This window comes from Arachis ipaensis, chromosome B09, assembly GCF_000816755.2.
Source record: "Arachis ipaensis cultivar K30076 chromosome B09, Araip1.1, whole genome shotgun sequence".
Classification (NCBI taxonomy): Eukaryota; Viridiplantae; Streptophyta; class Magnoliopsida; order Fabales; family Fabaceae; genus Arachis; species Arachis ipaensis.
This window is the reverse complement of record NC_029793.2, coordinates 74,857,790-74,873,189: the sequence shown is the minus strand read 5'-3', so window position 1 is coordinate 74,873,189 and position 15,400 is coordinate 74,857,790. Positions and strand designations below refer to the sequence as shown.

Here is a 15,400-nt window from a genome sequence, read left to right as displayed (position 1 = left end):
ACGCGCATGCGTGCAGTATGCGTACGCGTGGATGAGCATTTTTGACCCTTTTTTCACGGAAGCGCACGGTACGCGTACGCGTGGGTTAGCTGACGTTGGCCCTCCAACGTTGAGTCAAACGCCAATGACAACAAGCTTTCTGGTTTTGCTGGTTTAGTTCTATATGGCGTTTGAGTCAACGTTGGCCCTCAAATGTTGACTCAAACGTGAAGCATCAGGATTCAAAATTCACACAGATCTCTTCTCAACACCAATGAAAACCAATTGGAGCCATTTTCAACCCAATTCCATCAAGGCCAAAATCCCAATTCAAAGCTTGAAGATCAACGGAAGAAAGTGTATAAATAGCTTAGAATTTAAGTTAGAGGAAACTTTTTCACCTTTTCTTTTGACTTTACAATTACTGGGCAATTTACATCTTTTGTATTTTTCATTCTCTGTTAGTTAATTTCCAGAAAGTATCGTTCAATTCCAATTTCCATTTTGAGAGCTATGAACAACTAAACCCCTTTCATTGGGTTAGGGAGCTCTGTGTAACTCAATGGATCAATATTAGTTTTCATTCATCTTCTTCTTTCTTTTCTCTTGATTTTACTAGAAAGCTTTCGGTCTTCATCCAATTGAATAGTTATCTTGGGAAAGAAGCTATTCATAATTGGATCTCATCAGAACCTTGAAAGAGGAATGAGGAGATCATGCTAGAAATGCTTTCTCATATTGGATTAGATTTGGGTTCGGATGGATATAGTGACATGTAATCCTACCAACACTTTGATCTATGAATTTGTGTGGTATAATCAGTGACCAAACTTCATCTCTTCCTATGAGCACTTAAATCAAGGAATTGGGCAATTGTTCATGCTTAGAGAGATTGGTGAGCTAAGGAATTGGGATCAATCACTTAAGATTGCCAAGGAGATCAATGAATTCATTGATTGAGGAAGAGATGAAAATGAATTTGATCCGGAGAATTGTACATCTCCTGAACCCAATGAATCTCCCATTCTCTGATCTACCAATTCTACTTACTTTCTGCTCTTTAATTTCATGCTAATTTCCCCTTCCAATTTAATTTCTTGTAATTTTAGCTTCTACACTTTAATTCCTTGCAGTTTAATTTTCTGTTACTTTAATTTCTTGCAATTTCAGTTTCTCGCCAATTTTTACTTTCTGCAATTCCAATTAAATTCGGATTTCGCTCAACTAGTATAATTCTCCAATTGTAATTGATCGATCTATCAATCCCTGTGGGATTCGAAGTCACTCTTTTGTGAGTTTTTACTTGACGACGATCCGGTGCACGTGCCGGAAGGAAATTTGTCTAGAGGCAAAATTCCGCGCATCAAAAGCCTAAACCTTAAACCCTAAAGCTTAAACCCTAACCACAAACACTAAAGTCTAAACCCTAAACCATAAACCCTCAACTCCAAACCACAAACCCTAAACCCTAAACCCTACACCACAAACCTTAAAGCCTAAATCCTAAACCATAAACCCTAAACATACACCCTAAACCATTAACCAAAAACCCTAAAGAATAAACCCTAAACTATAAACCCTAAACCCTAAACCATAAACCCTCAACCCCAAACCATAAACCATAAATCCTAAACCCTACACCATAAACCCTAAACCACAAACCCTAAAGCCTAAACCTTAAACCATAAAACCTCAACCCCAAACCATAAAACCTAAACCCTACACCCTAAACCCTAAACCCTAATCCCTAAACCCTAAAGGATAAACTCTAAACCACAAACCCCAAAGCCCAAACACCAACTCCTAAACCATAAACCCTAAACCTCAAACCCTAAAGCCTAAACCATAAACCCTAAACCATAAATCCTAAACCACAAACACTATAGCCTAAACCCTAAACCATAAACCCTCAACCCAAACCATAAACCCTAAACCCTAACCCTATACCCGAAACCCTAAACCACAAACTCGAGAGCCTAAACCCTAAACCCTAAACCCCAAAATATAAAACCTAAACACTAAACCCTAAACCACAAACCCTAAAGCCTAAAGCCTAAACCCTAAACCCTAAAGTCCAAACAATAAACCTTAAACCCTAAACCCTAAACCCTAAAAGCAAAATCCAAAATACTAAACCCCCAAACCAAAAGACTAAACCATAAAGTCTAAACCCTAAACCACAAACACTGAAGCCTAAATCCTAAACTATAAACCCTAAACACTAAACCATAAACCCTCAACCCTAAACCATAAACCCTAAACAATACACCTTAAACCCTAAACCACAAACCCTAAACCATAAACCCTCAACCCCAACCATATACCCTAAACCCTAAAGCCGACACCTTAAATCGTAAACCACAAAGCCTAAAGCCTAAACCCTAAACTATAAACCCTAAACCGTAAACCATAAACACTCAACCCCAAACCAAACCCTAAATAGTAAACCCTATACCCTAAACCATAAACCACAAACCATAAACACTAAACCATAAACCCTCAACCCCAAATCATAAACCCTAAATCTTAAACAATACACCCTAAACCCTAAACCACAAACTCTAAAGCCTAAACCCTAAACCATAAACCCTCAACCCCAAACCATAAATCCTAAACCCTAAACCCTAAACCCTACACCATAAACCCTAAACCCTAAACCCTAAATCCTAAATACTAAATCATAAACTCTAAACCCTAAACCTTAAATCATCAACCCTAAAACCTAAAACCTAAAACATAAACCCTAAAGCCCAAACACTAAATCCTAAACCATAAACCCTAAACCCTAAAGTATAAACCTTAAACCCTAAACCTTAAACCCTAACCACAAACACTAAGGCCAAAACCCTAAACTATAAATCCTAAATCCTAAACCATAAACCCTCAACCCCAGACCACAAACCATAAACCCTAAACCCTACACCACAAACCCTAAAGCCTAAATCCTAGACCATAAACCATAAACCATACACCCTACACCCAAAACCCTAAACAACAAACCCTAAACCTAAACCCTAAATAATAAACCCTCAAACCCAAACATAATCCTAAACCATATACCCTAAAGCATAAACCACAAACCCTAAAGCTTAAACCATAAACTATAAACCCTAAACCATAAACCATAAACCCATAACCCCAATCCAAAAACCCTAAGCCCTAAAACCTACACCCTAAACCCTAAACCACAAACCATAAAGCCTAAACCTTAAACCATAATCCCTTAGCCCCAAAACATAAACCCTAATCCCTAAAGCCTAAATGGCAAACCATAAATCTAAGGCCTAAACCCTAATCCCTAAACATTAAATCCTAAATCCAAAACCCTAGACCCTAAACCCTAAACCCTAAACTATAAACCCTAAACATTAAACCTTAAACCACAAACACTAAAGCCAAAACACTAGAACCTAAACCCTAAATCCTAAATCCTAAACCCTAAACACTAAACCCTAAAGCTGAAATCCCAAATCCAAAACCCCAAACCCTAAACAAGAAACACTAAACCCTAAACCCTAAACCATACACCACAAATCCTAAAGCCTAAATCCTAAACCATCAACACTAAACCCCAAACCATAAATCCTAAACCCTAAACCCTAAACCCTACACCCAAAACCCTGAACAACAAACCTTAAACCCTAAACCCAAAACAACAAACCCTCAACTCCAAACCATAAACCCTAAACCATATACCCTAAACCATGAGCCACAAACACTAATGCCTAAACCCTAAACTATAAACCCTAAACCATAAACCATAAACCCTCAACCCCAAATCATAAACCATAAACCCTAAATAATACAACCTAAACCCTAAACCATAAACCCTAAAGCCTAAACCCTAAACCATAATCACTCATCCCCAAAATATAAACCCTAAAAGCCTAAATGCCAAACCATAAACCCTAAGGCCTAAACACCAAACCCTAAACACTAAAAACTAAATCTTAAACCCTAGACCCTAAACCCTAGATCATAAATCCTAAATCCTAAAACCTAAATTACAACCCCAAAATCTTAAATCATAAACCCTCAACCCTAAACACTAAACCCTAAACCCTAAACTACAAACACCAAACCCTAAGCCTAAACCCCAAATACTAAACCCCTAAACCCTAAACTTAAACCATAAATCCTAAACCCTAGACCCTAAAGTCTAAACCCTAGACCCTAAAACCCAAACCCTAAAGCATAAACCCTAAACCCTAAAGTCTAAACCCTAAACCACAAACACTAAAGCATAAACCCTAAACTATAAAGCCAAAACACTAAACCATAAACCACAAACCACAAACCCTAAAGTCCAAACACTAAACCCTAAACCCTAAACACTAAATCCTAAACCCTAAGCCTAAACCCTAAACCCTAAACCCTAAACACTAAAACCTAAACCCTAAACCCTAAACCCCAAACCCTAAAGACTAAACACTGAACTATAAACCCTAAAGCCTAAAGCCTAAACCCTGAACACTAAACCCTAAATCCTAATCCCTAGACCCTAAACCTTAAACCCTAAACCCGAAAGCCTAAACCCTAAATCACAACCCTAAACCCTAAACCATAAACCCTCAACACTAACCCTAAACCCTAAATTATAAACTCGAAAACTTGAGCCCAAACCACAAATACTAACTGGTGCATGGCAGAAATTAGACCAATTAAGAAGTCAATATAAAAACAGCGTTGCTAGTATAGCTCTTAACCAGCAAAAATCCGCCGCATCAATTTAGAAAGGTTGTCAAAATAGTTTAGAATAAAAATACTAGGAGTATGAGTCCCAGGTCGTCTCCCAACGAGTTGCTAGAAAGGGTGCTAAGTTATTAATCAGGAGTTTTCCGAGAATTTTGAGTGTTGAATAACAAAAGATAAACAATTGTAATTTAGTGAAATAAAAATTAAAGGGAATTTATATTATTCAAAATAAAAAGCCTTGACTGGGGAAATGATTAATTGGAAGTTCTGTCCTTGTTGGAATTCTCTCAAGTGTAGTATAAAGAGGTTGTTATTTTCACTTAATTAACCCTTACTAAATAAAGGAAAGTCAAGTGATTGAACTAACTCTTATTCGCAAATCCTAGTCCTCTCCCTTGGGAAGGTCTAGCGTTAGTAATTACAGAATTTGCCAACAACTTCCAAATAACTATTCACCTGAGCATTCCAACTCAAGTGTCTCCTCTTAATCAACCCCCGTGTCAAGTAGGGAATCTACTCCATTGACATGAATATACCGCTCATAACAATATAAGAAGAAGACATGATAAATTAAATAAAATAGGGATTGAGAATTTATTAAAAATAAAAGTAATCATTTGCGTTAATAAATCCAAAATAATCCAATTACCACTCTAAACAAGAATTAAGAATATGGAATAAATAAATAGGAAGTAAGAAAACAAACTAGAATAGTATCTTCAACGGAGGTGATGACCCTTCAATATCCAAAAGCAAAAACAATAAACTATGAAACTATGAATGTAAAGAAAACCTAGAGGAAGAGTAATTCTCTCTAGACTCAGATCTAAAAATCTAAAAACTATCCTAATGAGAATGTGTATTGAGTCTTTGCATGTTCCGTGGCTCTAGTCTGTGTTTCTGGGCCGAAAACTGGGTTAAAACTCGGCCCGAAATCGCCCCCAGTATTTTCTGTTATTTCTGTAGATCGTGCATGTCACGCGTACGCGTCAGTCATGCGTGCGCGTCATTTGGCAAATTTCCTTGTCACGCATACGCGTCGTCCACGCGTGTGCATCTTTTTTGCAGACTCCAATCCACGCGTACGCGTCAGGCACGCCCACGCGTCACTACAATTTTCTCCATGTCGCGAACACGCATGAGCCAGGCGTGCGCGTCGACGCTCGCTGGTTATCTCCTTAGTTTCTTGTGATCCTTCCATTTTTGCAAGTTCCTCTCCATCTTTGCAAGCCATTCCTACCCTATAAAGCCTGAAACACTTAACACACGGATCACGGCATCGAATGGTATAAAGGAGAATTAAAATATACAAATTAAAACCATGCAATTAGTATGAATAAGTGGGTGAAGACTTGATGAAATCACTCAATTAAACACAAGGTAAACCATAAAATAGTGGTTTATCACTAACCCCTAAACCCTAAACCCTAAACCCATAAAGCCTAAACCCTAAACCCCAAACCATAAACCAAAAACCTAAAGCCTAAAGAATAAAGCCTAAACCACAAACCCTAAAGACTAAACCTTAAACACTAAAGCCTAAATCCTAAACCACAAACACTAAAGCCTAAACCATAAACTCTAAACCCTAAACCCTATACCATAAACCCTCAACCCCACACCCTGAACCATAAACCATAAACCCTAAAGCATAAATCCTAAACCCTAAAGCCGCAACCCCAAACCATAAACCATAAACACTACACCCTAAACTATAAACCAAAAACACTAAAGCCTAAACCCTAGACTATAGACCCTAAACCCTAAACCATAAACCCTGAACCCCAAACCATAAACCCTAAACCCTAAACCCTACACCATAAACCCTAAACCACAAACCCTAAAGCCTGAACCTTAGAACATAAAACCTTAACCCTAAACTATAAAGCATAAACCCTAAACCCTAAACCATAAACCCTAAACTCTACACACTAAAACCTACACCATAAACCCTAAAGCCCAACACTAACCTCTAAACCCTAAACCCTAAACCGCAAACCCTAGAGCCTAAAACCTAAACCCTAAATCATAAACCTTATACCACAAACACTAAAGCCTAAACCCTAAATCATAAACCCTCAACCCCAAACCATAAACCCTAAACACTACCCCTATACCATAAACCCTAAACCATAAACCCGAAAGCCTAAACCCTAAACCATAAATCCTCAACCACAAACCATAAACCCTAAACCATAAACTCTACACCCTAAACCCTAAACCATAAACCCAAAACCATAAACCCTAAATCCTAAACCCTAACCACAAACCATAAAGACCTAACGATAAAACTTAAACCATAAACCCTAAACCTTAAACCCTAAAACCAAAACCCAAAACCCTAAACAACCAACCCTAAAGCCAAAACCATAAAGCCTAAACCCTAAACTACAAACACTGAAACCTAAACCCTAAACTATAAACCCTAAACACTAAACCATAAACCATCAACCCCAAACCCCCTAAACCCTAAACCCTAAACCCTCAACACCAAACCATATACCCTAAACCATAAACCCTACACCTTAAATCCTAAACTATAAATCCTAAACCCTAAACCATAAACACTCAACCCCAAACCATAAACCTTAAACACTAAACCCTATACCCTAAACCATAAACCTTCAACCTCAATCCATAAACCCTAAACCCTAAACACAACACCCTAATCCCTAAACCACAAACTCTAAAGCCTAAAGACTAAACCATAAACCCTCAACCACAAACTTTAAACCTTAAACCCTAAACCCTAAACCCTAAATACTAAACTATAAACCCTAAACTCTAAACCCTAAACCCTAAATCATCAACCCTAAACCCTAAAACATAAACCATAACCCTAAACCCTAAACCCTAAACCCTAAACCCTAAACCCTAAACCCTAAATCTTAAACCCTAAAGCTTAAACCCTAACCACAAACACTAAAGCCTAAACCCTAAACTATAAATTCTAAACCCTAAACCATAAACCCTCACCCCCAAACCACATACCCTAAATCCTAAACCCTACACCACAAACCTTAAAGCCTAAATCATAAACCATAAACCCTCAACCCTAAACCATAAACCTTAAACCCTACACCTTAAACCCTAAACAACAAACCCTAAAACCTAAACCCTAAACAATAAACCCTCAAACCCAAACCATAAACCCTAAACCCTATACCCTAACACATAAACCACAAACCCTAAAGCCTAAACCCTAAACTATAAACCCTAAACCCTAAACCATAAATCCTCAACCCCAAACCATAAACCCTGAACACTAAACCCTAAATCCTAATCCATAGACCCTAAACACTAAACTATAAACCCTAAAGTCTAAATCCTAAATCACAACCCTAAACCCTAAACCCTAAACCACACATCCTAAACCCAAAACCCTAATGCCTAAAGCCTAAACCCCAAACCCTAAACCACAAACCCTAAAGCCTAAACCCTAAACACTAAAGCCTAAACCCTAAACCACAAACACTAAAGCCTAAACCTAAACTCTAAACCATATACCATAAATCCTCAACCCCAAACCATGAACTATAAGCCATAAACCCTAAACCCTAAAGTATAAACCCTAAACCCTAAATCCGTAAGCCCAAACCATAAACCCTAAACCCTACACCCTAAACCATAAACCCAAAACCGTAAAGCCTAAACCCTAAACTATAAACCCTAAACCCTAAGCCATAAACCCTCAACCCTAAACCCTACAACATAAACCCTAAACTACAAACCCTAAACCACAAACACTAAAGCCTAAACCCTAAACCATAAACCCACAACCCCAAACCATAAACCCTAAACCCTAACCCTATGCCCTAAACCCTAAACCACAAACCCGAAAGCCTAAACCCTAAACCATAAAGCATAAACCCCAAACCATAAAACCTAAACCCTAAACCCTAAACCCTACACCCTAAATCCTAAACCACAAACCCTAAAGCCTAAAGCCTAAAGCCTAAACCCTAAACCCTAACCACAAACCCTAAAGCCAGAACACCAAAGCATAAACCCTTAACCCCAAGCTATAAACCATAAACCCTACACCCTAAATCCTAAACCAAAAACATGAATGCTTAAACCCTAAACCATAAACCCTCAACCCCAATCCATATACCCTAAACCCTAAACCCTACACCTTAAACCATAAACCAAAAATCCTAAAGCCTAAACCCTAAACTATAAACCCTAAACCCACTACAAGAAAAAAGGCCTATGGCCACGTTTTTTTTGCCACGATTTAAAAGCGTGGCCAAAAGTGGTCAATGGCCACGCTTTTATGAGGGTGGCGATTGAATAGAGATTTGGCCACGTTTTTTCTCGCCACGCTTCAAAAGCGTGGCGAAAAGGGTCAACGGCCACGCTTTTGGAAAGGTGGCAATTGATTAGAGATACGGCCACGTTTTTTTTGCCATGCTTCAAAAGCGTGGCCATAGAGAGAAACAGGGACGTTGCAAAAGCGTGGCAACAGAGTTTCATTACAGACGCGGTTATGAAGCGTGGCCATATCCTGGCCCTCTTTTGGCATGCTTTTGAAGCGTGGCCAAAAGGTTTTTGAAAAATAAAACCCTAATAATAAGCCCAAAGAAAGCTTCGGGACTACTCTCTCACTCTCAACTCGATCTTATGCTGTCACTCTCAACTCCCATCTCTCAACCCTGGAAGAGCTCAGATCCCCGCCGTCACCAGCATTGTCCTCGCTGCGCCATTAGCCTCCCTTTTGCCTCGTGTCCTCCTCGTCTCTAGGGTCGCCCTCGTTTACCTCGTCACTAGCGTTGTCCTCCTCGCTGATCTCCTCTGCATCGTCAGTGTCGTCTTCTCTGCTCTTCTTCCTTGTAGTTTCGCCTTCCTTGCCACCATGCCCTAACCCTCACCATTGCGTTCCTTGTCATTGCGCTGCTATATCCCCTCATTGCACCTCCACCGCGCATCCGCCTCGCATCTGCTACATCCCTCGTTCGTGTAGGACTCGCCCCTGCTTTGCTCCTTCGCCCCTGCTTCATTAAATTTGTGGCAGACATCTTTCCGCTTCTTCAGGTATGATTTTTTTCTTTTTGACTTTATAGAAGAATTCTTGATGATGCTAATTTTGAGAATTTGATGGTAATGTCTTGCTGTAAATTTAGTATTTAATTCCATGATTTGATGATGTTGCTAGAGAAATATTATTTGAGACTTAAAATTTGAGGGTAACATGACCCAAAAGAAAAGTAAAAAAATAGACTTAGTTTTGGACTCTGCAAATTGGTGTCGCTGGAAAACATCATGTGTTGAACATCAATGAATGCTTCTCTTGCCTTGTTATGGCTATTAAATATGAGATAAGTTGAAAGCATTGAGAATGTGAAATTATTGATAAAAGATGTTTGAGCGTTTGACAGCTTCTTTATGCCCTTCTTTCGCTCCCAATAGATATTTTCTTGAGGATAAGGGTGTTATTTTAATGTCTATTAGCACTGGTTTAGGTTTGCTGTCACAATAGATTGAATGATGAATTGATAATATTTTCAGATTTATGCTGGTTCCTTCTTTGCCATTCCCCTTGTCCGATGGTTTTTTATTAGGAAGAGGAATGCTGACATTGAAAAGAGAAATAAAATTAGGAAGCAATGTTCAAAAGTACTCGAATTACCTGACCTTTCACTGAGACAGAAGGTATGGTTATTTATTTTGCTCCCATGTTGTTTTAGGAAGGTATGTTAATTAATTTAATTTGAAGACCAACATGGGTATTTTTATCAAGCCTAGTAGTATATTTATCATTGCATGGAACCGGTAAAAAATACACAAGCAAGCAATAATGAAAGCATACAAGAATTGATCTTGCCTGATTATAAACTAGAAAAAACATTAGAATTTCTAATAGAGGGAAGATAATAGAATTAACATTATACGTACATAATTTGTTATTAATTATTGGAAGGGAAAGGTAAAAGGAATAAATTTGAAGTACAATTTAATTAGTTAGAATTTCTAATGAAATATGCATTAGCATAAATTGTCATTCAAATTAGTTGGAATGGAAATATGAAACTTTTATCTCATATTTCCCGAGTGGTGAGATGAGGAGATGGTGCTTCTATAGTTTTGGAAAACGGGCTTGCATGTGAAGGAAATCATTGCTGTGTTGAGTATCTTATTATGTTTTACCATAATTGTAGGCCATGTTGCTGGATTTTGTGCTCTGTGTGCAATACAGAATCATGTAAGTCGTGCACTACATGCTTCTGGAAGAACATTATCCCCCGAGGATCTGGTTTGGAATCTGCGGTGTATCCTTATGTTTTGAGTTGTTTGTTTATGGATAAGCAGTTAAGAATGTTTCTTTTATTTTCACCTTCATGTTTCTTTTTGGGAATTTGATAAGGATTAGGTTGCCTTTCTAAAATATCCTGTTGCACTGTGTGTTTGTTCCTTTACTTGGTTTTTGAACTAAGTATATAGAAATAAACTCTTGTCTTAGGCATACTTGATGTGCTATAATTTGTTAGCCGAGTAGTATCACTTATTTTCATATTAGCATGAAATTTGTACTTCCTGACCTTAGATCAGGCATATCACGAAATTTCCAAAATGCAAGGCAGGAGGATGTACATGAGTATATGGTCAACTTACTTGAGTCAATGCATAAATGCTACCTGCCTTCTGGTGTACCAAGTGAATCACCTAGTGCTTATGAGAAAAGTTTTGTTCATAAAATATTTGGTGGTCATCTACGAAGTCAGGTTAGATTTCTTGACTGCTGGTTTATTTTTTGTGAGCGAGGTCATTACTAATTGAGTTTAGAAATGGTCTGGTAAATATGTAACCCATAAATTGTTATCTGTATAGAACAATATTGCTCTAATTTTTTTCCCCCTGTAATGACTGATTGTCGTATACTTATGTGGTTGCTTTATCTTAGGTGAAATGTCAGCAGTGTTCCTTTTGCTCCAACAAGTTTGATCCATTCTTAGATCTAAGCCTCGAAATTTTCAAGGCAGAATCATTGCAAAAAGCACTTGCAAATTTCACTGCTGTAGATTAGTTGGATGGAGGGGAGAGGCAATACAATTGTCAAAGATGCAAGCAGAAAGTTTGGGCTTTGAAACAGCTTACAATTCATAAGGCACCTTATGTGCTAACTATTCACTTAAAGCGGTTCCATGTGCACAATCCTGGACAAAAGATTAAAAAGAAGGTTCGGTTTGACTGTGCTCTGGACCTAAAACCTTTTGTCAGCGGCTCATATGTAAGTTGTTCCTTTTTGCTAAGTTTTTGTGGGCATAAAATATCTCACCTTGTTAGAATTTCCTTTTTAGATGAAATAAGTAAATCATGTTACTTTATATATCTTTTGCTAAAAGGAGATCCCTCTGTTTCTCATTGAAAATATTTTCTCTGCCGATTGAGTACCTTCAATTTGTGTATAAGTTTCTTCGTTTTAGCAGGAAGGAGATGTGAAGTATTCTCTCTATGGGGTTTTGGTTCATTCTGGTTCTAGCACTCATTCTGGACATTATTACTGCTATGTCCCCATATCAAATGACATGTGGTATACTTTGGATGACAATAGGGTATTGCAAATTTCTATCTCTTTTTCTTCTGGTATTGTTTTTTCTGTTCTTTCATCCATTTGGGTGGGACGAAAGAGCATATAGTGTCTCTAGACTTGAGGAACTAAAGAAAAATTAAAGTATATATCTTGTCTCGCAGAACTAGAATTTGAATAGCATCATTACTTTTTAAAAGATCTATCTCCTCTTGTGCTCTGTTTTTAATATTCAAAAGTTATTGTCTTTGCACTGATTATTGAAAATCAATGAACGCTGAGCATTAGAATCTTCAGCAGAAACTCTGAATATATCCAATTGCATGAGTAGGTTGTGCATGCTGATAATAAATAAGTACTAGTTTTTTTATTCATGTAAATTTGATGAATTAATAAATATAAGCTACGGAGATGTCTAGGAAAAATTGTGAATTGCTGTTTTGGTGAATGTTGTTTGGAGCTACTATCAATCATATGTGAACATTGTGTCATTGAATTGCCATTTTAACCCATTCGCACTAATGCATCAGGTATACAATGTCAGTGAGCGAGAAGTGTTAAATTAGCAGGCATACATGCTATTTTATGTTCGTGATAGAAAAAATATTGTTTCTAGGAAATCTGTTGATATTATTAAGAAGGAGAACAGAAATAGGGATTCTGCTGCAGCAAACCAAGTATTGAAGGGACTTTCCAATGGTCTGGCAGAAAATAAATCTTGTGAACCTTCTTTAAATGCTCAAGCTCAGATAAAAATGTCAAATTTTGACTCATCAGTTGTTTCCTTTACGAAGTACAGTCTGGTTCAGCAAAAAAGTTGCCCTTCATTAGTAGGAAGCTTTGTTCAAAATAAAAAACCTATATCTGATCCTTCTTCCAAGGAGCAGCCACACAAAGGATCACAAGGAGGGCTCTCCATTGTTGGCTCAGAGCACGAATGCTTGTCAACACTAGATAATTCAAGAAAGGAGAACTGTCTCCCTAGTTGTGTGAAAAGTTTTTAGTTTTGGAATTTAAACTCCGAGATTTATTTTGTATTTGAGTATTATTTTTTAATATATAAAACAATTATAACAAAAATTATGTTACTAATTACTATTTGATTTGTCTTGTAATAAAAATTGTATACTATATTTATTGGTTTGGTAATAAAAAAGGATTGAAAATTTATATTGTGCAGTGATGAAGGAAAAGTCAAAAAAGAATTTTTTTTAATTTGAAAAGGCTATCGCCACACTTTAAAAGCATGGCCGTATCTCTCGCTATCGCCACGCTTCAAAAGCGTGGCCGTATACCTCCCTATCGCCACGCTTCAAAAGCGTGGCCATATCTCACATTAGGTCACGCTTTAAAAGCGTGGCCATATCTCCCACCTACAGCCACGCTTTTAAAAGTGGCAATTTGCAAAAAAACGTGGCAAAAAAAGCATGGCGATAGGCTGAAAAAAGCGTGGCGATAGAGCAACCGCCACCCTTTCATAGGTCACCCTTTCAAAAACGTGGCGATAGAGCAACCGCCACGCTTTTTTCAGCTTTTCGCCATGCTTTAAAAGCATGGAAATAGAGCTGTTTTCTTGTAGTGACCCTAAACCATAAACCCTAAACACTAAATCTTATACCCTAAACCATAAACCACAAACCATAAACCCTAAAGCATAAACCCTCAACCCCAAACCCTAAACCCTAAACCCTAAACCCTAAACACTACACCCTAAATCCTAAACAGCAATCTCTAATGCCTAAACCCTAAACCATAAACCGTCAACCCCAAACCCTAAATCCTAAACCCTAAACCCTAAACCTTATACCATAAACCCTAAATCATATACCCTTTACCCTAATACTAAACCATAAACCCTAAACTCTAAACCCTAAACCCTAAATCATCAACACTAAATCCTAAAACCTCCACCACAACCCCTAAAGCCTAAACCCTAAACAATAAATCTAAACCCTAAACCATAAACCTTAAACCCCAAACCACAAACCCTAAATCCTAAACCCTAAACCACAAACCATAAAGCCTAAATCCAAACCATAAACCCTAAAACCTAAACAACAAACCCTAAAACCTAAACCCTAAACAATAAACCCTCAATCCCAACCCATAACCCTAAACCCTATAACATAAACCATAAACCACAAACCCTAAAGCCTAAACCCTAAACTATAAACCATAAACCCTAAACAATAAACCCTCAACCCCAAACCATAAACCTTAAGCACTAAACCCTACAACCTAAACCCTAAACCACAAACCCTAAACCCTAAACCCTAAACCATAATCCCATAACCCCAAAACATAAACCCTAATCCCTAAAGCCTAAATGGAAAACCATAAACCTAAGGCCAAAACCCCAAACCCTAAATATTAAACCCAAAATCCTAAACTCTAGACCCTAAACCCGAAACCCAAAATCACAACCCCGAAACCCTAAACCCTAAACCCTCAACCGTAAACCTTAAACTATAAACCCTAAACTATAAACACCAAACCCTAAGTCCAAACCCCAAACACTAAACCCTAAACCCACCTTAAACCACAAACCCTAAACCCTAGACCCTAAAGCCTAAAGCCTAAAGCCTAAACCCCAAACCCTAAAGCCTAAACCCTACACTCTAAAGTCTAAATCCTAAACCACAAACACTAAAGCCTAAACCCTAAATACTAAACCCTAAACCACAAACCATAAAGCCCAAACACTAAACCCAAAACCCTTAGCACTAAACCCTAAACCCTAAACCTTAAATCATAAACCATAAACCCTAAGGCATAACCCTAAACCTTGGACACAAAACCATAAATCCTAATCCCTAGACCCTAAACCCTAAACCATAAATCCTAAAGCCTAAACCCTAAAGTATAAACACTAAACCTTAAAGCCACAACCCCAAACCATAAACCCTAAACCCTACACCCTAAACCATAAACCAAAAACCCTAAAGCCTAAACCCTAAACCCTAAACCATAAACCCTCAACCTCAAACCATAAACCATAAACCCTAATCCCTACACCATAAACCATAAACCACAAACTCTAAAGCCTAAACCTTAAACCATAAAACCTCAACCCCAAACCATAAACCCTAGACACTAAACCATACACCCTAAACCCTAAACCCTACAGCCCAAACACTAAACACTAAACCCTAAAGCATAAACACTAAACCACAAACCCTAAAGCCCAAACACTAACCC

General features: G+C 37.9%; 1 protein-coding gene across 1 annotated transcript; it reads left to right on the top strand.

Annotated features, from left to right (window-relative positions):
- On the top strand, positions 11,109-11,732 carry LOC107616854 (ubiquitin carboxyl-terminal hydrolase 23-like). The gene is made up of 2 exons (XM_021111524.1): positions 11,109-11,396; positions 11,576-11,732. The coding sequence occupies exons 1-2, from the start codon at positions 11,193-11,195 to the stop codon at positions 11,696-11,698; spliced, it is 327 nt and encodes a 108-aa protein (XP_020967183.1). The 5' UTR covers positions 11,109-11,192; the 3' UTR covers positions 11,699-11,732.